Source organism: Microcaecilia unicolor, chromosome 2 (assembly GCF_901765095.1).
Source record: "Microcaecilia unicolor chromosome 2, aMicUni1.1, whole genome shotgun sequence".
In the NCBI taxonomy this organism is placed as follows: domain Eukaryota; kingdom Metazoa; phylum Chordata; class Amphibia; order Gymnophiona; family Siphonopidae; genus Microcaecilia; species Microcaecilia unicolor.
The window spans coordinates 388,170,821-388,198,450 of NC_044032.1; the positions used below are offsets into that span (position 1 = coordinate 388,170,821).

Sequence of the window (27,630 nt, forward strand, 5' to 3'; positions counted from 1 at the left end):
TTGTTGGCACCGAGGAGCCTTGATGACCAGCTTCGGGCAAAGGCCAAGAAGCATCGGCAGTGAGCCCCCTTGGTGCACGGTGCCAAGAGCCTTGGGGGACTGAGGGATTCAGCACCCAAGAATTGTGAATGCCAAGAGGACTGCTCCCCTCCATAGAAGAGGTGCTGGTGCGGAGGTCTCCGTGCAGCCAGGAGCAGCCTCCCATCTCGATCCCAGTGGTTCTGCAGACTCTCCAAACTGACGCCCCAGTCTTTCCTGATGTTGGCCCTCCATGAGCACATCCAGGCCTTCCTCCCTGAGCTTATACAACAGAATGCATTGGCGTACTGGGTGCTTGTGCCAGCCATGCCTCTCATTGCAGCCTGCGGTGAGGTCTACGATAAGAACATAAGCATTGCCATACTGAGACAGACTGAAGGTCAGTCAAGCCCAGCTTCCTGTTTCCAAGAGTGGCCAATCCAGGTTACAAGTACCTGGCAAGATCCCAAAACAATACAATATATTTTATGCTGCTTATCTTAGATATAAGCAGTGGATTTTTCCCAGGTCCATCTTAATAATGGCTTATAGACTTTTCTTTTAGGAAGTTATCCAAACCTTTTTCAAACTCCGCTAAGCTAACTGCTTTTAGCACATTCTCTGGCAACGAATTCAAGTGTTTCATTACTACACGTTGAGTGAAGAAATATTTTCTCTGATTTTTATCTTCATTGCATGCCGCCTAGTCCTAGTATTTTTGGAAAGAGTAAACAATCGATTCACATTTACCCGTTCCACTCATAAGTACATAACTATTGCCATACTGGGAAAGACCAAAGGTGCATCAAGCCCAGCATCCTGTTTCCAACAGTGGCCAATCCAGATCACAAATACCTGGCAAGATCCCAAAAAAGTACAAAACATTTTATACTGCTTATCACAGAAATAGTGGATTTTCCCCGTCCATTTATTAACGGTCTATGGACTTTTCCTTTAGGAAGCTGTCCAAACCTTTTTTAAACTCCGCTAAGCTAACCGCCTTTATCATATTCTCTGGCAACGAATTCCAGAGTTTAATTACACGTTGAGTGAAGAAAACTTTTCTTTGATTCGTTTTAAATTTATTACATTGTAGCTTCATCGCATGCCCCCTAGTACTAGTATTTTTGGAAAGCGTGAACAGACGCTTCACATCTACCCGTTCAACTCCACTCATCATTTTATAGACCTTTATCATATCTCCCCTCAGCTCTCTTTTTTCCAAGCTGAAGAGCCCTAATCACTTTAGCCTTTTTTTCATAGGGAAGTCGTCCCATCCCCGCTATCATTTTCGTTGCCCTTCTCTGTACCTTCTCTGTACCTTTTCTAATTCCACTATATGTTTTTTGAGATGCGGTGATGCCCTGATGTTACATTTACCCAGTCAGTATCAGGGTAATTGAAATAATTGGTGTTGATTGCGGCCCTGGCATCGACTGCCATCCATGTCAGCACTCCTATGTCTTTGTAGAAAGCTTTGCAGATGTTGAGATTGCTGGGCTACATGGCTTCCACAGTGTACGTTACACCCATGGCATGCCTGCACATGAGATCTACTTAATGGACCCTAGCTTCTCAGTGTTGTCAAGCCACGGGAAGCCTAGAAGATGTAATCCAGGTGTCCCCGCTCTCTTCAATGGTGGATAATTCAGTCCAATTTGAACATGGGACTTCCATTCCAAATTCCTCGACCACAAAAAGTGCTGACCACGAATGCATCCCTCCTGGTGTGGGGAACTCATGTAGATGGGTCTCACACTCTAGGAGCTTGGTCCTCCCAGGGAACGGGTCTTCAGATCAACCTCCTGGAACTCTGAGTGATCTGGAACACTCTAAAGGCTTTCAGAGACCGGCTGTCCCATCAAATTAGGTTGCAAAATATTATACCAACAAGCAGGGGGGCACCATATCCCGCCCTCTATGTTAGGAGGCCGTCCAGATGTGGCATTGGACACTCTGGGCATGTTTCTCCAAGCCATTTATCTGGCAGGTGTAAACAACGGCCTGGCCAACAGGCTGAGCAGGATAATGCAACCACACGAGTGGTCTCTCCACATGTACATGGTGTGCAAGATCTTCCGAGTGTGGTGCTCCCCCTTGGTGGATCTTTTTGCCACTCAGATCAACCACAAGGTCTCTCAGTTCTGTTCCTGGCTTCAAGGCCCATGTGAGACTAGCATCAGATGCTTTCCTCCTCAATTCGGGGACAAGTCTTCTGTATGATTATCCTCCATTACCGCAAGTAGGAAAAACGTTGTTGAAACTTAGCAAGAACGCAGAACCATGATTCTGATTGCGCCATACTGGCCACAGCAGATTTGGTTCCCTCTTCTTCCGGAAGTATCCTCCGAAGAACCGTGGAGATTGGAGTGCTTTCTGACTCATCAGTCAGAACGAGGGGTTGCTTCTACATCCCAACCTCCAATCTCTAGTTCTCGGATGTTGAGAGCTTAGATTTGCTTCCTTGGGTCTTTCGGAGGGTGTCTCCCTGGTCTTGCTGGCTTCCAGGAAATTTTCCACGAAGAGGTGTTACTCTTTTAAATGGAGGAGGTTTGTTGTCCGGTGTGACAGCAAGGCCATAGATCCCCTTTCTTGTCCTACACAGACCCTTCTACACTTATCAGTCTGTTCTCAAGACCAACTTAGTAATGGTTCACCTTAGTGCAATCAGTGCTTATCATCAACCTGTAGCCCATCTCTGGACAACTTTTAGTTATTCGCTTCATGAGAGGTTTGCTTTTGTCAAAGCCCCCTGTCAAACCTCCACCAGTGTCATGAGATCTGAATGCTCCTTTTGAGCCACTGCATTCCTGCTATCTGAAGTACTTGACCTGGAAGGTCGTTTTCTTGGTGGCTGTTCAGCTCGTAGGGTCAGTGAGCTTCAGGCCTTATTAGTGGATGCACCTTATACTAAGTTTCATTGTAATAGAGTAGTCCTTCATATTCACCCTAAGTTCCTGCTGAAGGTGGTGTCGGAGTTCCATCTGAACCATTCAATTGTCTTGCCAACATTCTTTCCCCGACCACATGCCCATCCTGGCGACAGCAACTTACACACCTTGGATTGCAAGAGAGCATTGGCCTACTACATAGAGTGGACAAGGCCCCAGACAGTCTGCCCAGCTTTTTTCTTTTAATCCCAACAGGATGGGGGTCACCATTGGGAAACGCACCATCTCAGTTTGTCTGGCAGATTGCATTTCCATCACCTATTCCTAGGCTGGGCTGACTTTGGAGGGTCATGTCACGGTTCATAATGTCTTAGCCATGGCTGCGTTGGTAGCCCACTTGAAGTCAACCTTCATTGAAGAAATTTGCAAGGCTGCAACGTGATCTTCAATCCACACATTCACATCTCACTACTGCCTTGAGGAGGATACCCGACGCGATAGTCTGTTTGGGCAGTCAGTGTTGCAGAATTTGTTTGAGGTCTAGAATCCAACTCCACCCTCCTAGGCCCATTTTATTCTGTTCCAGGCTGCAGTTTCATTCAGATTGTGTATCAGGTTATGTAATGTCTTCGCCGTTGTGAGGCCCAGTTGACCAATGCTTGTTGTTTTCGGTTAGCCTGTGTTATGACCCAGTAGTAGTGAGCCCTTGTGCCCCGACAGAGCACGGCAGAGATGGAGTGCTACCGCACTCAGACAGCCAGACAACCCCTAGCTTCACCTGGAAAGCGACCACCGTTCACTGGGAGTTGAGCTCCCAGCTGCAGGCGGCCACCAGGACTTCTGGAACTGGCAGAGTTGCACAGCCGCTGACCAGGATGGCAGGAAACAGATACAGGCCAGAACCAGAACTCCAACAGGCAAAGAATAGTCAAAATCAGTCCAGGGTCAAGGCAGGCAGCAAACAAGCGTAATCTGAGAAAACTAGCCAAGGTCCGGTGCACAGGTAAACAGGAACAGAAGACTAGTCAGTGAATAGCACTCCCACAGCAACTCCTCAGAACAATTGAGGCCAAAGCAATGAAGGCCTGGAGGCAGTGCTTTAAATAGTGAAGCAATCTGAGCAAACCAAACTCAGGTGAATCCAACATGGCTGCCCCCATAGGAGATCCTCCCAAGACCAAATATGGAGTTCCTTACTGTTCTTGTTCATACAAGATGGCTGCCCCCTCCTGAGCTAGCCAAGATGGCTGCTGCCCTTGCTGCCAGACTTAGGAAACTGAAACAGACCCTCCTAAGACTGAACCTTGTCCCTTTTGGACGGAGCTGAGGAATGACTTAGCTGGGAGGAGCGTCGAACAGGTGAGGGACGTAACAGCCTGGATGCTAGGGGTTCCCCACACTTGAGAATATACTAGCCTGCTTGTCCTCGGAGAAAGCGAAGATACTTACCTGTAGTAGGTAGTCTGCGAGGACAGCAGGCTTCATATTCTCACAATCCCGCCTACTTCCCCTTGGAGTTGTCTATTTCGTTATTTTAGTTTTCTTTTTTTTTGCTTTAAAATTAAATTGAGGGATCTGCGTTCTCGCAGTGGGCGGGAAATCATTCGCGCAAGTGCATTAAATCTCTAACTCTTTTACTTGGCATAAATGCTGGACTGGGTGACATGGATCAGCGTCTACCTACATGTGAGAATATGAATCCTGCTTTCCTCGAAGAATAGCTGCTGCAGATAGGTATCTTCAGGTTGCTTAAGTTTGATTTATTTTTAATGTACACCACCTTGAGTGAATTCTTTCAAAAAGGCGGTAAATAAAATCCTAATAAATAAATAAAATTTGGTCCTGTATTGCACTTCGTAGCCAGTGAAGGTTTTCAAAAATGGTGTGATGTGGTCTCGTCACTTACCACCTTGTATTAGTCATGCTTCAGCATTCTGAATCAATTGGAGTTGGTGCACACTCTTTGTAGTCGGACCACTGTAGAGTGTTTTATAATAATCCAGTCTTGATTTTATCATGGCATGTACAATTGAGACAAGACTTCTTCTCATTGTAAGGAGACAGGCAGCGTAGTTGTCACAAGTTATAGAAGCTGCTCTTGTAGGTTGCTTGGATTTGGTGGATCAGAGTAATTGTTGAATGTAGTTGTATTCCAAAGTTCCTCACTTTTGTGATTTGAGGGGGAATTCTTATTTTCCAAAAGAGATTTTGATATCAGGTATGTGCCCACTTTTGTTAGGGACCCACTGAATCTTGTTTTTACTTTGATTCAGGCAAAGTTTGTTGTTTGTCTTGAATTGATGTTAGACGTGTAGTTTATTCAGGGCTGGGGTAAGTCAGGTTCAGTGGGTATGTGTAGGAAGAAAATTGCTAAACAGCAAGAAAATCTTTTTTTTTTAATAATTGAACTGTTATTGTCATTTTTTGAATGAAGTTGCTTGTAAAATGTTTGGTAAATTTCTAATAAATTCAGAGTTTTGGCAGAAACAAGTTTATATAAGATACCCCAGCTCATAGTAGCGAGTTACTACTACTACTATTTAGCATTTCTATAGCGCTACAAGGCATACGCAGCGCTGCACAAACATAGAAGAAAGACAGTCCCTGCTCAAAGAGCTTACAATCTAATAGAGTTAAAATTTAATGCCAAGAAGTGCTGAGTGATTTCCTTGGGGTGATGGTTTCTGTGGATCCGAAGATGACAAAACAATGCGACAAGGTGGTGGACATGTCCATAAGAATGCTAGGCTGCATAGAGAGGGGATATAACCAGCAGAAGAAAGGAGGTGTTGATGCCCCTCTACAAATCATTCTTGAGGCCCCACAATAGGACACTACCTCCTATCCCATGACTCTCCAATTACTTCTGGAGTCTTTCATGAGGTACTTTGTCAAATGCCTTCTGAAAATCCACATGTTTGTTCATCCCTTCAAAGAAATGTATTAGATTGGTGAGGCAAGATTTTCCTTTGCTTCAATTCTTTACACATCCATAGTTCTGGAGGCCGTATCTTGGTAAGGACGTAAAAAGATTTGAAGCAGTTCAGAGAAAAGCGACAAAAATGTTGTGGGGTTTGCGTCAAGATGTATGAGGAGAGACTTGATGACCTGATCATGTGTACCCTGGAAGAAAGGAGAGACAGGAGTGATATGATACAGACGTTCAAATATTTGAAAGGTATTAATCTACAAACAAACCTTTTCCAGAGACGGGAAGGTGGTAGAACTGGAGGACATGAGCTGAGGTTGCCGGAGGACTGACTCAGGAATAACGTCAGGAAGTACTTTTTCATAGTGGCATATACCCGGAATGCCCTCCTGTGGGTGTTGGTGGAAATGAAAATGGTAATGGAATTAAAAAATGTGTGGGATAAAGGAATCCTATTCTTTGGAATGGATCCAAAGAAGCTTAGCAGTAATTAGATGGCAAGTTGGCAACTCCAGTAATTGGGAAGCAAAGCCACTGCCGGGCAGACTTCTACAGTCTGTACCCTGATCATGGCTGGACGAATTTGAATGGACTGGAGTGGAGCTTCGAAGACAACTTCAAAGGTTGGAGAACAAGTACAGTGCTGGGCAGACTTTTACGGTTTGTGCTCTGAAAATAGCAAGGAGAAATCCAAGTTCATGTATAGATATCTTATGCTATGAGTTTATCTTGTCAGGCAGACTGGATGGACTGTGCAGGTCTTTATCTGCCATCATTTACTATGTAATATGTTACTATGAGTAGCTGCGTGTCATTCGCATAGATGTAGAACTGAGTGTCCATCGACTGAATTAGCTTGGCTAGTGGCTTGAGGTAGATATTGAACAGAATAGGTGATAATATTGATCCTTGTTGTACCCCACAGGTCAATGCCCTTGGTGGCAATGAGTTGATGCTGAACAGTATGGGACTGTTGCTTGTCTGATAGAATCTGAACCAGACAAGTACTGTTCCACTGATACCTGTTTTTGCCAGTTTTGCTAGCATATTGTGATCCACAGTGTCAAAATCTGCTGAGAAATTTAGCAGTGCTAACACCAAGGCAAATATTATGTCTCAGTTTCTGTGAAGATCAACTAGTAGAGATTCAAGGACTGTTCCTGTTCCATAACTGGGTCTGAATCCAGATTGACATGGATCTAGCCAGTTTCTCTGTTCTAGCCAATCATTGAGTTGATCACAGACTGTTGTACAAGTTTTTCTAGAAATGGGATGTTAGATACTGGCCGGTAACTTTCAAGTTTGTCCTAGTTAAGGTTGTTCTCCTTTAGCAAAGGATGCACCACTGTCCTATTTAATGCTGTTGATAGTTGCCCATTAGTAAGAGAGAAGTTCACAATTTTTGTGGCGTCTTCTCTGAGTCCCTCGCTTTCCTGCTGCACTGTCTTTTATGGGCAGGAGTCGAGGGAAGTAGATAAGTTGATTGGAGGTCCCAGGATTTTTATTTTATTTATTAAAATTTAATCACTTTTTCTCCAAAGATGACAAAGCGATCTACATAAAACTATAAAATTAACAGAAAAGAGGAAAAGAATGCTAAATATGACAGGAAAGAAAAGCACAACAAAAAAAATAGGAGATAAAAGAAAAGAGAGAGTGGCTGCAATGCTAGTGGATCCTGGGGGACCACCAGGTATGTGGACGGAAAAAAACGGTCTCAAAAAGAGTGTTTTCAGGAGAGTTTTACATTTAAGGTAAGAATGTTCAAGGCGAGTAGGGACAGGAAAGGAATTCCAATGGGAAGGTGTAAAGTCTCCCCTCGTTTCTGGGGAGCTCTTTTCTCCTGGGCTCAGCTCCTGCCTCCAATGACCACTGCTGACACAGCACAACTCACACACTTGGTTAATTCAAAACAAAATCCTCATTATTTCTGCCTCTCCTTTCAACCGAGTTCATAAAGTTCAAATCAAGAAGCACGTGATTCAGTTCATCTGCTTCTCTTAAATGTCCAATCTTAAAGGAAAAAAAACCCACAAAAAAGAAAAGTAGAGCTGCAACTTAGCTCTCCCCAACAATTGAAGATTCTTTTACCAAAAGCTGAAAACTGTTCTTTAAAGTTCTTAGCACTTTCAAAGTTCAATTCTACCTCTTTTCTCAGTAAAGAACCACAGCAACTTGGCACCTCACCATAGCAGTGCTACTCCCTCTACACAGCAATGAACACTCTGTGGCCTCCCACACACACTGCTCTCTTCAAACACAGTAAATGGCACCTATCCTTTAACAGCTCATGTCCATTTGTTCCTCTTGATCCGGTATAGCAGCTTGGGAAGCTGGCTGACTCTCTTTCCATTCCATGTCGCTTCTCCCTTGACTACTACCGTCTCCACCTCCTCCATTCCCTAAAGTCTTTTGGAAGACAGGCCTCCTTTCCTCACGGGTGGCAGGGATTATATACTGATTCTTTACCCAGGGAAATTGGTCTTCTGGGCTCCCGCTCCCCCTGCTGGCTAAAGGCGTCTCTGACATTCCCTTATTGCAACTGAGGGGCCCCGTTCCCGAGGAAGGAATCCCTACCTGGTTCTGATTCCCACCCCCCTCTCTGATGAATTCTGGGTAAGGTAGTTCCGGTTTATAAGGCTTCCCTGGAGGCATAAGGGACCTCGTCCTATTACAAAGGTAAAAATGCAGGGGTTCCAGTGGACTCATGGCGGGCTTCTTTGAAGGGGGTGGGAGTCATAACCGGTTATCACTTAGGGAATGGAGAGCTTTAGGAGGGGTATAGGGAAATAGAAGGGAAGAAACATACAAGGGGATACCAGAATATAAAACCTTGTAAGAATGAGAATTTTGTAATTTATATGGAAAGATATAGGAAGTCAGTGGTGTGACATGGTCGAATCTAGAAGCACTGGATAGGATTCGAACTGCTGTGTTTTGGATGGTTTGCAGATGGTGAATAGAATATTGGGGAAGACCAGAATAGATAATATTGCAATAGTTTAGTCATGTAATCAGGTGTGCGTGCAAGAGTGTCTTTTGTGATTGCAAGATGAGAAGAGAGAGACAGTCTTAAATTGGCGGATAGATGTGAAACAGGCACAACAAGACAGCTGGTGGATGAAAGAAAGATCCTGGTCCAAATTAACTTCTAGATAACGAAAGTGTTTCACAAGAAATATGGGAGAAAGTGGGAAAAAAGGGGACTTTGATGGGGGTGATAGGAAGCTTGAGATCCAGCATGCAGTGGTTTGGAGTGGTTAAGAACAATATGGTTTGTAGTTAGCCAAGACTCAATTGAAGCTAAAGTGGAGTTAAGTTTAGTTAGGACTGGGTTGAGTGAGCAAGTTTAAAGAAAAGAAAAATGTCGTTGGCATAGTTAAAAGTGTGAATACCAAGGTCTTGAATCAGAAGAGCAAGAAGACTAAGGAAGATATTAAAGAGAAGGGGAGCAAGAACTGAGCCCTCAAGGATAGAAGCCAACTTTTCAAAATTATTGGGGATGCTAAGCTCAATGGAAATAATCCCTCCCTGGACACATACAATGAATTTTCTCAATAGTGGAGGTTCTCAAGCCCCCACAGAGCTCTCTCCTATGACCACAAGAGAGAAAGAAGTGCAGCAAGCTTGAGAGATATGAAAAGTGCGATTAGTGAGAAATGAGGAAAATCAGGAGTAGACAGTACCAGAGATCACCATAGATTGTGTCACAGAACCCAGGATGGTGCGCCCTTGGGCTGCAGCCGACAAGTCCTCTGGGGAGGCACAGAGCAGAGGTGAACCAGACAAGGCAAATAGACAGAGCACACTCAAGACAAAGTGAAACCAAAGTCTGGCTAAAGTGAAAACCAAAATGGAACTTGACAAAAGCAGGACACAGGAACAAAGGAAGGACACTCATACGGGCTGCAAGGCTGAACTGGAACCCACCTGTAAAAGTGTCCAAGCATACGGGCTGCAAGGCCGAACTGGAACCCACTCATACCAAAGGGATGGGAAAAGAAATAGCTCAGAATCTTTTGAGCAAGTACTACTCAAGCATTGCACACACACTGCACTAAACAGAGCCACAAACAAGGGGTAAAAAGACCCTACACACAGGCACAAAGAAACTGAAGGGGAAAAGACAACCCCACTTAGACTCACATGATAGAAACCACAAGTAAAAGATAGGAAAACCACACAGGAAGGCATACAGGGCTGTGCTTAGAACCACAGCTATAAACGAATTGTCCTAACCAAGACAAACAGAAATCATACAGAGAGGTAGCTCAGGGCTGGGCTAGTAGTCCCAGTTAAACGAAAGATCTGTCCACGCATGCCACACAGAGAAGGCAGCTCAAGGCTGAGCTAGTAGTCATAGCTAAACAGAAGAGCCACCCACTCAAACACAAATAGAACCAAACAGAGAGAAAGCTCAGGGCTGCGCTAGTACATATAGCTAAACGAAAGAACAGCTCACTTGTGCCACACAGAGAGACCACTCAAGGCTCTGCTAGTAGTCAGCTAAATGAAAGAGCAACCCACTCGAACAGAAACCAAACTGAGAGGACGCTCAGGGCTGTGCTAGTAGACACAGCTAAATGAAAGAACAGCCCACTCGTGCCACACAGAGAGACCGCTCAAGACTGCGCTAGTAGTTACAGCTGAAGGAAAGAGCAACCCACTCAAACAGAAACCAAACTGAGAGGACTCAAACAGCACACAGGGAAAACTCAAGACTAGGCCACACAAAGGAACACTCACGGCTGTGCCACACAGCACTCAAGGATAAGGGGAAGCCACTCATAGGAACACTCTAGGCTGTACCATACAGCACTCAAGGATAAAGGGAAGCCAGTTATAGGAATACAGAAGGCTGGCCACACAGCACTCAAGGGTAAAGGGAAGCCACTCATAAGAATACACAAGGCTGTGCCACACAGCACTCAAGTATAAAGGTAAGACACTCATAGGAATACACAAGGCTGACTCATGGATGAAGGGAAACCACTCAGGAATACACAAGGTTGTGCCACCCCGCACTCAAGGATAAAGGGAAGCCACTCAAAGGAATACACAAGGCAGTGACCACAGAGTCAAATAACAGACACTAGAGACAAAGGGAAAAGCAAGCAAAAGGGAAGGCTTCCTTTACATACACATCAGATAAGGAACAATGCTCACAAGAACCTGGAAACAAACACAGCAGACAAAGAGTTAAAGCAGGCTAATGGGAAGGGCTGCTTCTAATACACAAGTCAGAAAGAAACAGGGCTTACAAGAGCAAAACAACAAACACTGCAGTCAAATGTTTAAAGCAAACAAAAGGAAAAACAAAGAATGTTCTTACCAGAACTCAGCTAGCACACAGCTGGGTAGGGAAAGGAAAGGCAGGGAGAGAGAGAGAAGCTGACACAGCTACACAGTAGTAACCAGGAACGAGCCTAGCTTCTACAGACTCTCAAGAACTACACATGCCCACAAACAGTACAGGGAGAGCTTGAAAACAAAGCTAACTGAAAGTAGTCCCTTCAGGTACAAACAAGAAGCACACACACAGGGAAACAAAACAGACTTAGCTGAAGAGCATAATTAACAGGAAAGTAATCCATTCAGGTTCAAACCAGAGGCACAGCTAACAAGACCAGTTCCCTCAGAATCAAACAAGAAGAACAGGACAACAAGAAAAGAGAAAATAGGCCTGTTGCAAAGGCAACGCAGGAAAGCTCCCTGGGTCCTTATAAAGGAGTAGGCTGATGATGTCACAAATAGGAAATGAAGCAGAAGCAGGGAGACCATAGCAAGGCTTGGTTTCAGGGACACCAAAGCGAGGCTTGGCTAACCAGAAGAACAGCAACAGGAAAAAGGCAGACTGGATAGGTCACAGAGCTAGATACAGAGAAACAGTAGGTCTAGACATAAGGGCACAGCCACAACCTTGACAGATTGGAGTCTAGCTAGAAGCAAAGCGTGATCAATCAAGTTGAATGCAGCAGTAAGGTCAAGGGAGACTAGAAGAACAGAATTACCCAAATCAAGAGCCCTATACAGATCACTTAGGAGCTGTGAGAATAGTCTCACAACTGTGACCCATGCAGAAGCTAGACTGGTGTGGATGAAATGTGTTACTATCTTCAGTGTGATCAAGAAGTTGTTTAAAAACTATGTGTTCGGTGATCTTAGATACAATGCAAAGGTTGGAGATGAGTGATAGTTATTTCGGGGTTTAAATGTTGTTTTTTGAGGGTTGGTTTAAGAGCGGTGTGTTTCCAGAAGTTCAGAAAAGCACCAGTTCCGCATGTAAATCAGCACATGTAACTGATTTGCTTGTGTAACTTAATTGGCTAACAAGCCAATCAGTGCCGATAATTGGATGTTAGCAAGCAGCTATTGGTACTAATTAGGATTTATGTGTATAACTCGAGAAGCATATTCTATAAAGTGATGTGCATAAATTGGATACGGAACACATATAGGAGAAGGTTTTATGGTCTGAAAAGGGCAGGACCCTGCTAACACCATCTCCGTAGTAAAACATGCTGATGTCAACTTTATTTTATGGGAATGCTTTGCAGCAGTGGGGACAGGGAGGCTTGTTTAGATAAAGGGGAAGATGGGTGGTGCAAAGTATAGGCAGATCTGGAGAAAAGTTGTTCCAGTCTGCCATAGATTTGGAACTGAGGAGAACATTCTACTTTTGGCAGGACATTGATCCTCCTTAACTGATCAAGAAGAAAGGAATGACCTTGATTGGCCCAATCAAAGAGAGAGAGAGGTATGCTGTCTACAATGTCTCATGACTATTATTGCTGCAGAAGGGTTTTTCACCAAGTATTGTGTAAAGGGGTAAGACTTATGCAATAAAGACATTTTGGTTTCTTATTCTTTTTTTGTTCATTTTTATTTCAAAATTTCCTGTTGATAACAATCAAATAGGCCATTTGTATATAAAAACAAGGGGTACATTCAAAGGTTTTTTTTATTCTTAATTACTTTTAAAATACTCCTATAATTGTATTTCTTATTGAAAGTGTAGAGTATATTGTATAGATAGGGAAACAAACTCTTAATGTGCTTTGAATTATATTTTATAGACAACAGAATGTAAAACATGTGCAAGGGTATGAAGACTTTCATAAGGCAGTATAAAAATAGGGTCTATGCTATTACACAATGATACTCCCCTGGCCTTGGCACAGGGTTTGTCTTAGGGGTGCTTTGAGATCCCAGGGGCAGGGTCTGTTGGTTGTTCCTTCATTTCATCAGTTTCAGCTTGAGGAAATTTGTTCGTATGTGTTCCTTGTTGCGGGGCCTAGTCTGTGGAGTGCTCTTCCCCTTGCTTTGCGCCAAGCACCGTCATTTTCTGTGTTTAAAAAATAGTAGAAGACCTTGTTGTTTTGTAAGGCTTTTTCTTGAAAAAGTAGGAGTTTGATTGGGATATCAGTTGGGTAATGGCAGGATGTGTTATATTGTTTGAGATAATGATTTTATGTATGTTTTTATTGTACTCTGCCCAGATGTTTGGATGGGCGGATTATAAATAAGTTTAAATAAATGAAGATTGCAGTAGGAAAAGAAATGCACAGACTAGATGGATCTTATGACAATCTGTTGTCATTCTGTTACTGTTTTAGAATGTATATTTTGATGTGTGATGTGTAAAATATTATTCAAAATCTTTATATTAAATGTAAGTTTTAGTTTGCCCTTTTTAAATTTTTTTTTTTTTTAGAGCAATGAACTTCAGGAGCAGCAGAAATTCCAGTTCAAACAGTCAATGCTTAATTTGCAAACACAAACTCAGGAGCTAGAAAGGGAGAGAGACTCTTTGGTGAATTCAAGGTTTGTAATATGAGAGTGATTATATTGAATGTTTAAGTTTATTGAGTATAAAATATTTCTCAAAGTACAAGCAGGGCTATGAATCTTCACGTATGGGTGATGTCATCAATGAAGCCTGGTGTGGGAACTATATCCTAGCAATTCTTTCTAGAAGCACTGGGGCCATTCACCGCACACATGCATCTGTCCCTGCATGCTGCTGTCAACACGGGACTTTATCAGTCAATCTGTTTAGACATTATTTGTTTCATGAGCACCTCAGAATTTGATTTCTCTTTAAAATTTGTAAATCCAGTCTTTTCAGTATCACTTGGCTTTATCGTGTTCCCAGTGGTCTCTTTGGAAGAGATTGTTTCAGAATGCTATGCTGTTGTCCCACATAGCAGCATCCTGTCAGCTCTCCATGGGAATGTACTTACAGAACATTGTGCACAGTATGGTAGAATTTGCAGATACTCTTCCTAGTGATAAATCCAAGAGACTCCACTCTTTAGGATCCAAAGAGAAGGAGTGTGGAAAATACGTAGTCTGAGTGACTCATGATTTTGTAAAAATGGCATCATGAACTTCTGCTATGGGGATTGGCGTCCAGAAACTCGCCTGGGTGTGGACCTCAGACAGGATGTGTAGGAAAGGCTTGCCATGGAGAGAATCGGAAGCATAGCCAGGTTGAAGGTGCAGGGGGTGCAGAGAGCGGACAACCGACGGCACCAGCACATGTTTTAAATACGATGAATCGCATAGGCGGTGGCAGAAGTCCGTTTTGTGAAGCGGCTGCTGCCCTGGCGCCCCCCCTAGCTACACCTCTGGAGGGAATCTCTTTGTAGATAACCCTTAAACCTCTGTAGACCACTTACAACCTGATCTCCTCCTCAATGAGATATCAGAGTGGAAGGCAATGGAGAACCTATTACTTTCACAGATGTTAGGTATTGTCACCACTAGCGGTCACTGATGCACTAGTCCGATGTCCAATCCTCTGCTTTGGTAGAGACTGTCCAGTCTGGAGCCAGCACAATTTGGAAACCGTGCTACCCTAAAGAAGGAGCTCTGTTTGTATGGTCTGTTCCCTCTAATGACAGGCTTTCCCTCTCTTTATCCTAGGCCACTATTCCCCCAGAAGCTTTTTGCCACCCAATAAAGGACCACATTCTGTACTTTATACATGCTTCCAACCAGGGGCGTATCTGAACTTCAATGGTAGGTGGGGCCAGAGCCGAGGAGAGGGGGCACATTTTAGCCCCCCCCCCCGCTGAAGACGACGCCACCCCCCCCGCCCGACTACTTTAAACCCCCCTCTCGCGGAAGACAGCTCCAACTACTTTGAACCCCTCTCCCGCCGTCACTCCGCCGTCGCGCCTCACCTCCCTTTGCTGGTGGGGGTTGGCCCGCCAGCCGAAGTCTCCGTCCTTCCTTCCTTCCTTCCTTTGTTCACTCCACCGTCGCGCCTCACCTCCCTTTGCTGGCGGGGGACCCCAACCCCCGCTAGCCGAAGTCTCCGTCCTTCCTTCCTTCCTTCGTTTGGGTTTGGTGGTTTCTGACGTCCTGCACGCTGCAGATATGCCCCTGCTTCCAACCTTTTATTCATGAATGATACACAACTTCCCTCCTTTCACTCAGGAGGATAACTGCCATCCCCCGAGTTTTTACCTTTACCCCAAACAACTAAAAGCATCAGTTTCCCTCTTAGGGTTCCTGTTAAAGATTCACAGGATTGAAGCCCAAGGGTGATAGTCCTTCAGGGTAAACAGAACTGAGCATTCTTCCTCTAAATTCCTAAAGAATAAATGGGATAAACTTAGAGCCACATAAAAGAGTAAAAGCCCCTCCCCTAGTATTCTTCCATCTAGGTTTCACTTTCTATATGGGAAGTTTCTAGATGGGATATATAACTCATCCTGCCCCAGTAACCTTCCATCTGTGCTTCTAGTAACAGAGTTACAACCCCTTCTAAGAAAAACATAACTCTTATAACCCCTTCCCTGCTCAGGCATTTCCCTAGCATCAGGGGTTTTCCATTCCTTCAGTTTGTCTTTTTCAGGTGCATTTTAAAGACTCCCTGTATTTCTCTGCTTTCCTGTACTACTGCATAATAGCCAGCTTCTAAAAGCAGCTTATTTTCCAACTTCCTTTTCCTCTTGCCTTTTGTGTTCTTCTCTAGAGATAGCGTCTATCCAACCCCTCTACCCTCTGTGCAAACAGAGCACCTCTTAAAAGGTGCTTTTCCTTAGCGCAGGCAGCAGATGAATCCATGAACTGGTGGGTTGTGTCCATCTACCAGCAGGTGGCGATAGAGATAACTTAGAGAGATATAGTGGATTACCCACCCCTTCATAGGTTAATTATCTCCAGCAGGTGGTGGACATCTGCTTACCAGCTCCTGTGGGACTTTGCCTGGGCCTTTCTGGCCAGTTGAGTTGGGGGAAACTGGCTCGTGGTGCCATCCTTGGGGGCATACCTCTTTGGGGGTCCCTGCCTTACCCCGTGTCCCATCTCACTCTCGGCCGGTCTGCCTATTCTTCCTTCCTCAATAAAAAAAAAAGAAGAAGAATACAACAGACCAGAACCCTACAGCCATCTAAAAAAAAAAAAAAAGAGAGATCAGAGAAGTAAGGTAGAACTGCTTGCAGCCAGAGAATTGGCCAGATTAGAACTCACTTTCCTGGTTCAGTTGGCTTCTGCTCTTCTTCCTGCCCTTTTTCTGTGGCGGCAACTGGGGCCTGAGCAGTGGTGTGCTGGAGCAGGCTCTCACAGGCTCTCGAGAGCCGTTTGTTAAGTTTTTAAGAATTTTGGGAGCCGGTTCTCCATGGCTACTTTAACAAATGGATCCCAAAATGTGGGCTTGGGCTCCTCCTGAATTCTCTTTTACTTTGCTGGCGAGAGAGAGCCCCCTGTTAACAATTTACCAGCACACCCCTGGGCCTGAGAGTTCTTTTGGCGACGCTGCTCTGGGTGAGTTTTTTCCCTTTCGTCGTCGGTGCGCGTTCCCAATGGCCAACCTGGCAAAGCGGTGCTCCTGCTGTGGTAAGAAGAGATCTGCAGTGGGATTGTGCCTGGCGGGCTGTTCTAAGCCGGCTCTTCCCAATTTAGCTCCCACTGATCATTTGTTGCCAGCGGTGGAGCGGGCCTATATTGAAGTGGGCAGTTACTTCCCTGGACTGTCTTCTCTGTCTCTATTGGGTCTTTTCTAGGGAAGTTCCCAGGGCGCTGCAGGATCTGGGGAACCTTTATCCCCAGAATTTGTGTTGCTTTTACACCAAGCATTTTTATTAAAGAAAGATGCTTCTCAACCCCCCTCCCCCGGGTGCGTCAGTGTCAATGGACAACTTGGGAGGTTTCCTGGGATCAGGCTGGGGTTCCCGCCCTGAGGGCCCTTGCTGCAAAGTGAAGGAAGACCTCTGATGAGGTTTGTATGGGTACTATCTCCCCGTTGCCTTCCTTAGGTGCGTCTTTAGGAAATTCCCTTCGCCTCTCTAGAATACAGGAGTTTGAAGAGGGTGAACCGTGACTAGAGGAGTCTGATGACCCCTCTGTGATCAGAGTTTTCTACAGGGATGAACTCCCTTCCCTTATTTCTAACGCCTTGATGGCCTTAAATATTTCTGACCTAGATTCACAAGCTGATGCCGAGGTAAATCCTAAGATGGCCAGCACGCGGGAGCCTTCTAAGGCCTTTCCAGTTCACAAAGCCATTCAGGAGCTGATCTCCGCTCAATGGACAGACCCTGAGGAGATGTTCAAGGTGTCCCGAGCCATGTCTCGGCTTTATCCGGTTGCTTCCGATCAGACAGAGAGATTTGCTCTCCCTACGGTGGATACCTTGGTGTTGGCGGTCACCAAGAAGACTACTCTTCCTGTTGAAGGAGGGGTAGCCCTTAAAGACATGTAGGACTGTTGTTTAGAAGCTTCGCTCAAACGTGCCTTTGAAGTGTCTTTGTTGGCCCTTGAGGCTTCTATTTGCAGCTCTTAATGCGTCCAGAGCTTGCCTTAGTTGGCTACAGCAGGCTCAGGGACAGGACCCAGGCGAGTGTTTGCATTTGGAGCCCGTAGTCTCGCATGTGGAATCAGGTTTGCTTATCTGGATGATTCTTTCTATGATCTGGTTCGAGCTTCAGCCAAACAAAGGGCGCTAGCTGTTTCTTCCTGCTGGTTATTATGGTTGCACCACTGGGCAGCTAATCTTGTTTTTAAGCAGTGGCTCACCCGTTTGCCCTTTCGGGGTAAGCTTTTCGGACAGGATTTGGAGAGAATAGTTAACGATTTGGGTGACTCTAAGGGTCAGCATCTTCTCCGAGGAGAAGCAGGCTGGAGATCACTACGCATGAGTCGTCGTCCGTGACGGCCCAGGAGCTCCGGAAATTAACAAAAAAGTTCTAGAAACAGTGCGACGGGCGAGGGGACAACGCACCGCGCATGCGCGAGTGACTTCCCGCACACGACACCCGTGCGCTTCCCTCAGTTTCCTTTTTTTTCACTTCGCGAAGAGGGGTTGTTTTTCAGCCGCTCCTCGCGTTCTGGCCCAGGAGATGTTTAAGCTTCGCGTTTACGCGCTCCGGTTCTTCTTTTTGCCCTTTTTTTCTTATTTTCTACTTAGTCTAAAAAAAAAAAAAAGCGAACCCAGGTGTCTCGAGAGGCTAAGCATGAGAAGCTTTTTCCAGATCAGTCCGGATCTTCGACGTCGGCATCGACCTCGGCGTCGAGGGAAGCGGCATCGAGAGTCCACGTAATGGCTGCCGAGAGACCTGTTACCGCTGGGAGCAGTGAGGTATTGAGTGGGTCTCCTCCCACCTCGAGGCCTAATGCTGTGCAGGCCCCCCGGGACTGCTCTGAGTCGGACCCGGCCCTAAGAGGCGTGAGGGTTCCACGTCCTCTTCATCGGTACCGAGAAGTGTCGATGACGGGCGTCGGGGAAGGCTAAGAAGCGTCGCCATCAATCTCCTTCCCGTCACAGTACTGAGAGCTCCGGGGAGCCGAGGGAGTAGGCACCCGAGAAGCGTCGGCACCGGGAAGACAGCTCACCCTCCATTCAAGAGGTGCCGACGTGCCGGTCGTCTGGCAGCCAGGTACCGGTTCTCGAACCTCATCTGATTCTGGCACCGACTCCTGCACCGGCCCCACAGCTTGTTCCGATGGCAGCCCTCGATGAGTGTCTCCGGGCCATGCTTCCAGGTCTTTTGGAAGGGATGATCCGTCCTTCTGCGTCTGTACCGCAGGTGCTTGCGCCTGCGGTACCTACTGCCGAGACGGCGTTTGGCCCATCTCCTGTGTGGAGGTCTCCGCCCTCGGTACTGCTTGAGGTGCCTGAGCCGGCTGCCACCCGGGTGGACTCTCCCTCGACATCGGTGGAGGAAGCTTCGCCGAAGTCCAGGCAGGGGTCCACTTCTCGACGCCCTTCACGAGGACATCGCTCCTCCAGGTCGAGGCAGGATCGGGTTCGGGCTGCTCTTCGAGAGCTATTGTCCGATATCGAGCAGGAGCACTCATGGAGTGAGGAGGAAGACCCCAGATATTTTTCGGAGGAAGATTCTCAGCGGCTTCCATCTGATCCCACTCCACCTATTGAGGTTAGGCAATCTCCACCTGAGTGTCTCTCCTTTTCATCTTTTGTGCGGGAAATGTCTAGGGACATTCCTTTTCCCATGGAGGCTGTGGATGAGCCCAGGGCCGAGATGTTTGAGGTCCTGGATTATCCTTCTCCACCAAAAGAGGTTGCAACGGCCCCCCTGCACAATACACTCAGGGAAGTGATGTTGCGGAATTGGTCTTGCTCTCTTTCTAATTCAGTTGTCAACAAGAAGTCCGAGTCCCAGTACAGAGTCCATGGTGAGCCTGTGATGGTGAAGGCCCAACTTCCTCACGATTCCATGATGGTGGACTCTGCTCTCAGAAGATCCAAGAGTACTAGGGACTATGCTTCAGCGCCCCCGGGCAGAGAGTCTAGGACCTTGGATTCTTTTGGGAGGCGTACGTATCAGGCCGGAATGCTCGTTGCCAAGATTCAAACATACCAGGTGTACACCAGCATCCACTTACGAAACTCGATAAAGCAACTGTCCGGTTTGGTTGAAGCTCTTCCTCCTGAGCTTGCCGAGCCTTTTCACCAGGTGGTCAGGCAGCAGAAGGCGTGTCGCAAATTCCTGGCCAGGGGAGCTTCTGATTCTTTTGACGCTGCATTCCGGGTGGCTGCTCAAGGTATTGTGATGTGCAAACTCTCCTGGCTGCATGTCTCGGACCTGGATCAGAAGACCCAGCACCATATGGCGGATGTTCCTTGCCGGGGGGACAATCTTTTTGGAGAGAAAGTTGAGGATATGGTTGAGTCCCTCAAAAAGCATCATGATGCTATGGACTCTCTCGCCCGCCGGACGCCTTCTGCTACTACCTCCTCCTCTAGGAGGTTTTTTGGAGGGAGGAGGAGTGTTCCTTATTCCTCTGGCAGGCGTAGGTACACTCCTGCTTCCAGACAGCCTGTTCAGGCTCGGCCCCAGAAACCCTGCTCTCGTCAGCGGCGTGCGCCTCAGGCCCGTGCGGCTCCCCAGCAAAAGCAGGGGACGGGCTTTTGACTGGCTCCAGAGAAGCATAGCCGACTGTCACGCTTCACACAAAACACCGGATAGTGAGCCCTTGGGCTACTGCCGCGGGCGGCAGCGGCAGGAGGAGCACCCACCGGAACAGAAGCCACAGCAGGGAGCAGGAAGATAGTCCATGAACCCAGCAGAACTGGGGCCAGGCAAACAAAGTCAAGGTCCAGCTCCAGGCACGGGTTCCAAGACAGGCGGCAAACAAAGTCAAAGTCCAGGTCCAGGCAAAAGTTCAAAGGCAGGCGGCAAACAAAGTTAAAGTCCAGGTCCAGGCAAGGGTTCAAAGGCAGAAGCTGAAAGTAGCAGGGAAAGCACAGCAACAAACAACCACAGAAGACACACCTCTGAGGACCTCTGTTGCAAGGCAAACTAGAAACATTTCCAGGTGGTTAATAAATGCCAACAGCCAGGGAGTTCACCAGGTACGGAAACAGCTGAGTTCCAAAAAGTCTCGAGACCAACTGGCAGGCTAGAAAATCCGGACTGGACCGGCATAACTTCTGGAACCGGGAAAACCATCAACAGACAGTCCATTGCGACCGCCAGGTCTGACCACCAGGGGGCGAGATGAATGAGAGCATGATACCGGGGCAGAGTCATAACACCGACATCAAGGTATCGGTGCCGGACGATCTTCCTGTCGGAGGGAGGCTTATATTTTTTCACCAAAGGTGGCCTCATAACCTCCGACAGGTGGGTTCTTCAAATAGTCCGGTCCGGATATGCTCTCAATCTGGAATCAATACCTCCAAATTGTCCACCGGGAGCTCAGTCCTTCAGTTCCCACCACAAGCAGGTACTTGCAGAGGAACTCTCCGCCCTTCTCAGCGCCAATGCGGTCGAGCCCGTTCCACCCGGGCAAGAAGGGCTGTGATTCTATTCCAGGTACTTCCTTGTGGAAAAGAAAGCAGGGGGGATGCGTCCCATTCTAGACCTAAGGGGCCTGAACAAATTCCTGGTCCGAGAAAAGTTCAGGATGCTTTCCCTAGGCACCCTTCTCCCCATGATTCAGGAAAACGATTGGCTGGGCTCTCTGGACTTGAACGACGCCTACACTCACATCTAGGTGCTTCCAGATCACAGGCAGTACCTCAGATTTCGCTTGGGGACTCAGCATTTTCAGTACTGCGTACTGCCCTTTGGTCTCGCATCTGCGCCCAGAGTATTCACAAAACGCTTGGCAGTTGTCGCAGCATCGCTACGTAGACTGGGAGTGCATGTGTTCCCTTACCTCAACGATTGGCTGGTAAAGAACACCTCGGAGGCAGGAGCTCTGCAATCCATGCGGTTCACTATCCAATTGCTGGAACTTCTGGGGTTTGTCATCAATTATTCCAAGTCCCATCTAGTTCCCGTTCAGAAATTGGAGTTTATAGGAGCTCTATTGAACACACAGACGTCTCGAGCCTATCTACCCCAGGCGAGGGCAGACAACCTTCTGTCCCTAGTGTCCTTGACTCGAGTGTCGCAACAGATCACAGCTCGGCAGATGTTGAGACTTCTCGGCCGTATGGCCTCCACAGTTCATGTGACTCCCATGGCACGACTACACATGAGATCAGCTCAGTGGACCCTAGCTTCCCAGTGATGTCAGGCTACGGGGAATCTAGAGGATGTCATCCATCTTTCCACCGAATTTTGCAATTCTCTTCACTGGTGGACCATTTGCTCCAATCTGGTCTTGGGACGCCCATTCCAAATTCCTCAGCCATAAAAGGTGCTGACAACGGATGCATCCCTTCTAGGGTGGGGGGCTCATGTCGATGGGCTTCACACTCAAGGAGTTTGGTCCTTCCAGGAAACGCATCTTCAGATCAACCTCTTGGAATTACGAGCGATCTGGAATGCACTGAAGACTTTCAAAGATCGGCTGTCCAATCAAATTATCCTAATTCAGACAGACAATCAGGTTGCCATGCATTACATGAACAAGCAGGGGGGCACCGGATCTCGCCCTCTGTGTCAGGAAGCCGTCAGGATGTGGCTTTGGGCTCGCCAGCATGGCATGCTTCTCTAGGCTACATATCTGGCAGGCGTAAACAACAGTCTGGCCGACAGGTTGAGCAGGATAATGCAACCTCACGAGTGGTCTTTGAACATGGACGTTGTCCGCAAGATCTTCCGAGCGTGGGGCACCCCCTCGGTGGATCTTTTTGCCACTCAGTACAATCACAAGGTTCCTCAATTCTGTTCCTGGATTCAGGCCCACGACAGACTGGCATCAGATGCCTTTCTCCATTGGGGGAGGGGTCTCATGTACGCGTGTCCTCCCATTCCTTTAGTAGGGAAAACTCTGCTGAAACTCAAACAAGACCGCAGAACCATGATTCTGATAGCACCTTTCTGGCCCCGTCAGATATGGTTCCCTCTTCTTCTGGACTTGTTGTCAGAAGAACTGTGGAGATTGGACTGTTTTCCGACCCTCATCACTCAGAACCAGGGGTCGCTTCTACATCCCAACCTCCAGTCTCTGGCTCTCACGGCCTGGATGTTGAGAGCTTAGAAGTTGCCTCTTTAGGCCTCTCAGAGGGTGTCTCCCGAGTCTTGCTTGCTTCCAGGAAAGATTCCACGAAAAGGAGTTATGGTTTTAAATGGAGGAGGTTTACCGTCTGGTGTGACAGCAAGGCCCTAGATCCTTTCTCTTGTCCTACATGGACCCTGCTTGAATACCTTCTACACTTATCAGAGTCTGGTCTTAAGACTAACTCAGTAAGAGTTCACCTGAGTGCAATCAGTGCTTATCATCACCGTGTAGAAGGTCAGCCTATCTCTGGACAGCCTTTAGTTGTTCGTTTTATGAGAGGTTTGCTTTTGTCAAAGCTCCCTGTCAAACCTCCACCAGTGTCATGGGATCTCAACGTCGTTCTCACCCAGCTGATGAAACCTCCTTTTGAGCCACTGAATTCCTGCCATCTGAAGTACTTGACCTGGAAGGTCATTTTCTTGGTGGCTGTTACTTCAGCTCGTAGAGTCAGTGAGCTCCAAGCCCTAGTAGTTCATGCTCCCTACATTAAATTTCATCATAACAGGGTAGTCCTCCGCACTCATCCTAAGTTCCTGCCGATGGTGGTGTCGGAGTTCCATCTGAACCAGTCAATTGTCTTGCCAACATTTTTTCCCCGACCACAATGAGTGGAGGAGTGGCCTAGTGGTTAGAGTGGTAGACTTTGGTTCTGGGGAACTGGGTTCGATTCCCACTGCAGGCACAGGCAGCTCCTTGTGACTCTGGGCAAGTCACTTAACCCTCCATTGCCCCAGGTACAAAAAAAAAAAAGTTACCCGACGCGACAGTCGGTTTGGGCAGTCGGTGTTACAGAATCTGTTTGGGGTTTAGAATCCAACTCCACCCTCCTCGGCCCATTTCTGTTCTGTTCCAGGCTGCACTCGCACTTAGTTGTGTTTCTTTTCAGGTCAATCTCAGTTATGTCCTCACCGTTGCGAGGCCAAATTGACCACTGTTCATTGTTTTGAGTGAGCCTGGGTGCTAGGGATACCCCATGTGTGGTGATCTCCGGCCTGCTTGTCCTCGGAGAAAATGAAGATACTTACCTGTAGCAGGTATTCTCCGAGGACAGAAGGCTGGACATCACCACAACCCTCCCTTCTCCCCTTAGGAGTTGTTCTGTTCTAGTTTGCTTGTTATATAACTGAGGGAAGCGCGCAGGCGGAAAGTCACTTGCGCATGTGTGGTGTGTTGTTCCCGCGCCCATCGCGCTGTTTCTAGAACTTTTTTGTTAATTTCCGGAGCTCCTGGGCTGTCGCGGACAACGACCCATGCGTGGTGATGTCCAGCCTGCTGTCCTTGGAGAATACCTGCTACAGGTAAGTATCTTCATTTTCCTGAAGATCGGACTAGACCTGCTGCACAGGTTGGGCCTTCCCGTCCTTGTCTGAGAGACGTCTGACGTTTTCGCCGAATCGCCCTTCCACTTCCTTTTCTCAGAGCCGTTTTCATCAGTGTTCTTCCTTTTGAGGAGATAAGCCTGTGGCACCTTCCTCTCGCTCGGGACCTTCTGGCCAGACATCTCAATGATGGGGTGCCGGTTCACTCCTCACTTCCTAGGATTGGGGGTCGGCTGACCCTCTTCTACGAGGAATGGACCAAAGTTACTTCAGACCAGTGGGTCTTGGATATTATCAAAGAAGGTTACAGGCTAGAGTTTGCCTCGCCCGTAGGCGACTTGTTTTTGGAGTCCCGCTGTGTTTCCGCCCACAAGCGGGCAGCTGTCGAATCTATGCTTTGCATCCTGTTGGATCTAGGAGCAGTGGTTCCCTAGGTGCGGACTGGGCGCTATTTCATCTATTTTGTGGTTCCTCGCAAAGAAGGTTATTTTGGGCCCATTCTCGACCTCTATCATGCAAATCAGGTTTTGAGAGTACGGCATTTCTACATGGAAACATTACGATCCGTAGTGGTAGCTGTTCAGCCGGGAGAATCCCTCACGGCGTTGGATATCAAGGAGGCGTATCTTCATATTCCCATTTGGCCTCCAAATGAGCGATTTCTGCGCTTTGTCATTCTGGGCCGTCATTTCCAGTTTCAGGCAATGCCCTTTGGCCTGTCTACTGCTCCTTGAACGTTCTCCAAGGTCATGGTGGTAGTAGCAGCATTCCTACAGAAGGAGGGCATTAGAGTGCATCCTTATCTGGACGACTGGCTGATTCGGGAGGACTCGGTGCTGGAGCAAGTCATTGCTTTTCTGCAGTCTCTGGGATGGGTTCTCAACCTCCCTAAGTGTCATCTCATTCCTTCCCAACAGTTGGATTATCTAGGGGCTCATTTCGACATGAAGCTGGGACGGGTTTCCTTTCCTGTGGAGTGCCTTGTCAAGCTCTGCTCCCAGATTTCCCATCTTCTGACATGTCCGGTTCCCCAGGTCTGGGATTACGTCCAGGTTTTGGGATCCATGGCGGTGACACTGGATATGGGCCTGTGGGCCGGGCTCACATACTCCCTCTTCAGTTTTCCCTGCTCAGCAGGATGGTCTCCAGTATCTCAGGAAACAAAAAAAAACCCAGCCTCTGCTATCATAATAAACATCCTGGGAATTATAATAGCAGAGGCTATTTTTTTTTGTTTGTTTTTTTACAGGTTAGCAAATTAGTCATTAACTGCCCTTCAGCTGGAAAAGAGGGCATGGGTCAGGGCTGCTGAGAGACAGAGTTAGTGCAGCCACCGCCCACTTCCACTCGAGCCACCACCTCACTCCCCGTCCTACTCCCACTTGGGCCACCGCCGCCCACTGCTCTGTCCCCCACTCGGGTAGTTACCACTGATAAGTACATAAGTAGTGCCGTACTGGGACAGACCTAAGGTCCATCAAACCCAGCATCCTGTTTCCAACAGTGGCCATTCCAACATTGGCCAATTCAGGTCACAAATGCCTTGCAAGATCCCAAAAAAGTACAAAACCTTTTATGCTGCTTATCTTAGAAATAAGCAGTGGATTTTCCACAAGTCCATTTTAATAATGGTCTATGGACTTTTCCTTTAGGAAGCCGTCCAAACCTTTCTTTAAACCCCGCTAAGCTAACCACCTTTTACCACATTCTTTGGCAATGAATTCCAGAGTTTAATTACATGTTGAATGAAGAAAATGTTTCTCTGGTTCATTTTAAATTTACTACTTTGTATCTTCATTGCATGCCCCCTAGTCCTAGCATTTTGGGAAAGAGTAAACAGATGCTGCACGTCTACCCGTTCCACTCCACTCATTATTTTATAAACCTATTATATCTCTCCTCAGTCATCTTTTCGCCAAGCTGAAGAGCCCTAGCTGCTTTAGCTTTTCCTCATAGGGAAGTCGTCCCATCCCCTTAATCATTTTTGTTGCCCTTCTCTGCACCTTTTCTAATTCCACTATATCTTTTTTTAGATGTGGCAATCAGAATTGAACACAATATTCGAGGTGCGGTCACACCATGGAGTGATAGGCATTATAACATCCTTATTTTTGTTTTTCATTCCAAATAATACCTAACATTCTATTTGGTTTCTTAGCCACCGCAGCACAATGGGTAGAAGGTTTCAACGTATCATCAGTGACGACACCTACATAGTAACATAGTAGTGACGGCAGATAAAGACCTACGGTCCATCCAGTATGTCCAACAAGATAAACTAATTTTACTTGATGTGCAATACTTTACAGTGGGGGAAATAAGTATTTGATCCCTTGCTGATTTTGTAAGTTTGCCCACTGACAAAGACATGAGCAGCCCATAATTGAAGGGTAGGTTATTGGTAACAGTGAGAGATAGCACATCACAAATTAAATCCGGAAAATCACATTGTGGAAAGTATATGAATTTATTTGCATTCTGCAGAGGGAAATAAGTATTTGATCCCCCACCAACCAGTAAGAGATCTGGCCCCTACAGACCAGGTAGATGCTCCAAATCAACTCGTTACCTGCATGACAGACAGCTGTCGGCAATGGTCACCTGTATGAAAGACACCTGTCCACAGACTCAGTGAATCAGTCAGACTCTAACCTCTACAAAATGGCCAAGAGCAAGGAGCTGTCTAAGGATGTCAGGGACAAGATCATACACCTGCACAAGGCTGGAATGGGCTACAAACCATCAGTAAGACGCTGGGCGAGAAGGAGACAACTGTTGGTGCCATAGTAAGAAAATGGAAGAAGTACAAAATGACTGTCAATCGACAAAGATCTGGGGCTCCACGCAAAATCTCACCTCGAGGGGTATCCTTGATCATGAGGAAGGTTAGAAATCAGCCTACAACTACAAGGGGAGAACTTGTCAATGATCTCAAGGCAGCTGGGACCACTGTCACCACGAAAACCATTGGTAACACATTACGACATAACGGATTGCAATCCTGCAGTGCCCGCAAGGTCCCCCTGCTCCGGAAGGCACATGTGACGGCCCGTCTGAAGTTTGCCAGTGAACACCTGGATGATGCCGAGAGTGATTGGGAGAAGGTGCTGTGGTCAGATGAGACAAAAATTGAGCTCTTTGGCATGAACTCAACTCGCCGTGTTTGGAGGAAGAGAAATGCTGCCTATGACCCAAAGAACACCGTCCCCACTGTCAAGCATGGAGGTGGAAATGTTATGTTTTGGGGGTGTTTCTCTGCTAAGGGCACAGGACTACTTCACCGCATCAATGGGAGAATGGATGGGGCCATGTACCGTACAATTCTGAGTGACAACCTCCTTCCCTCCGCCAGGGCCTTAAAAATGGGTCGTGGCTGGGTCTTCCAGCACGACAATGACCCAAAACATACAGCCAAGGCAACAAAGGAGTGGCTCAGGAAGAAGCACATTAGGGTCATGGAGTGGCCTAGCCAGTCACCAGACCTTAATCCCATTGAAAACTTATGGAGGGAGCTGAAGCTGCGAGTTGCCAAGCGACAGCCCAG

General features: G+C 47.0%; 1 protein-coding gene across 1 annotated transcript in view; it reads left to right on the forward strand.

Moving 5' to 3' along the window:
* CCDC158 (coiled-coil domain containing 158) overlaps nt 1-27,630 on the forward strand; it is a 1,152,460-nt gene that overhangs the window by 107,750 nt on the left and 1,017,080 nt on the right. The window contains exon 6 of the mRNA XM_030192135.1: nt 13,553-13,662. Within this exon, the coding sequence (XP_030047995.1) occupies nt 13,553-13,662 (110 nt within the window). The remainder of the gene's footprint in view (nt 1-13,552; nt 13,663-27,630) is intronic.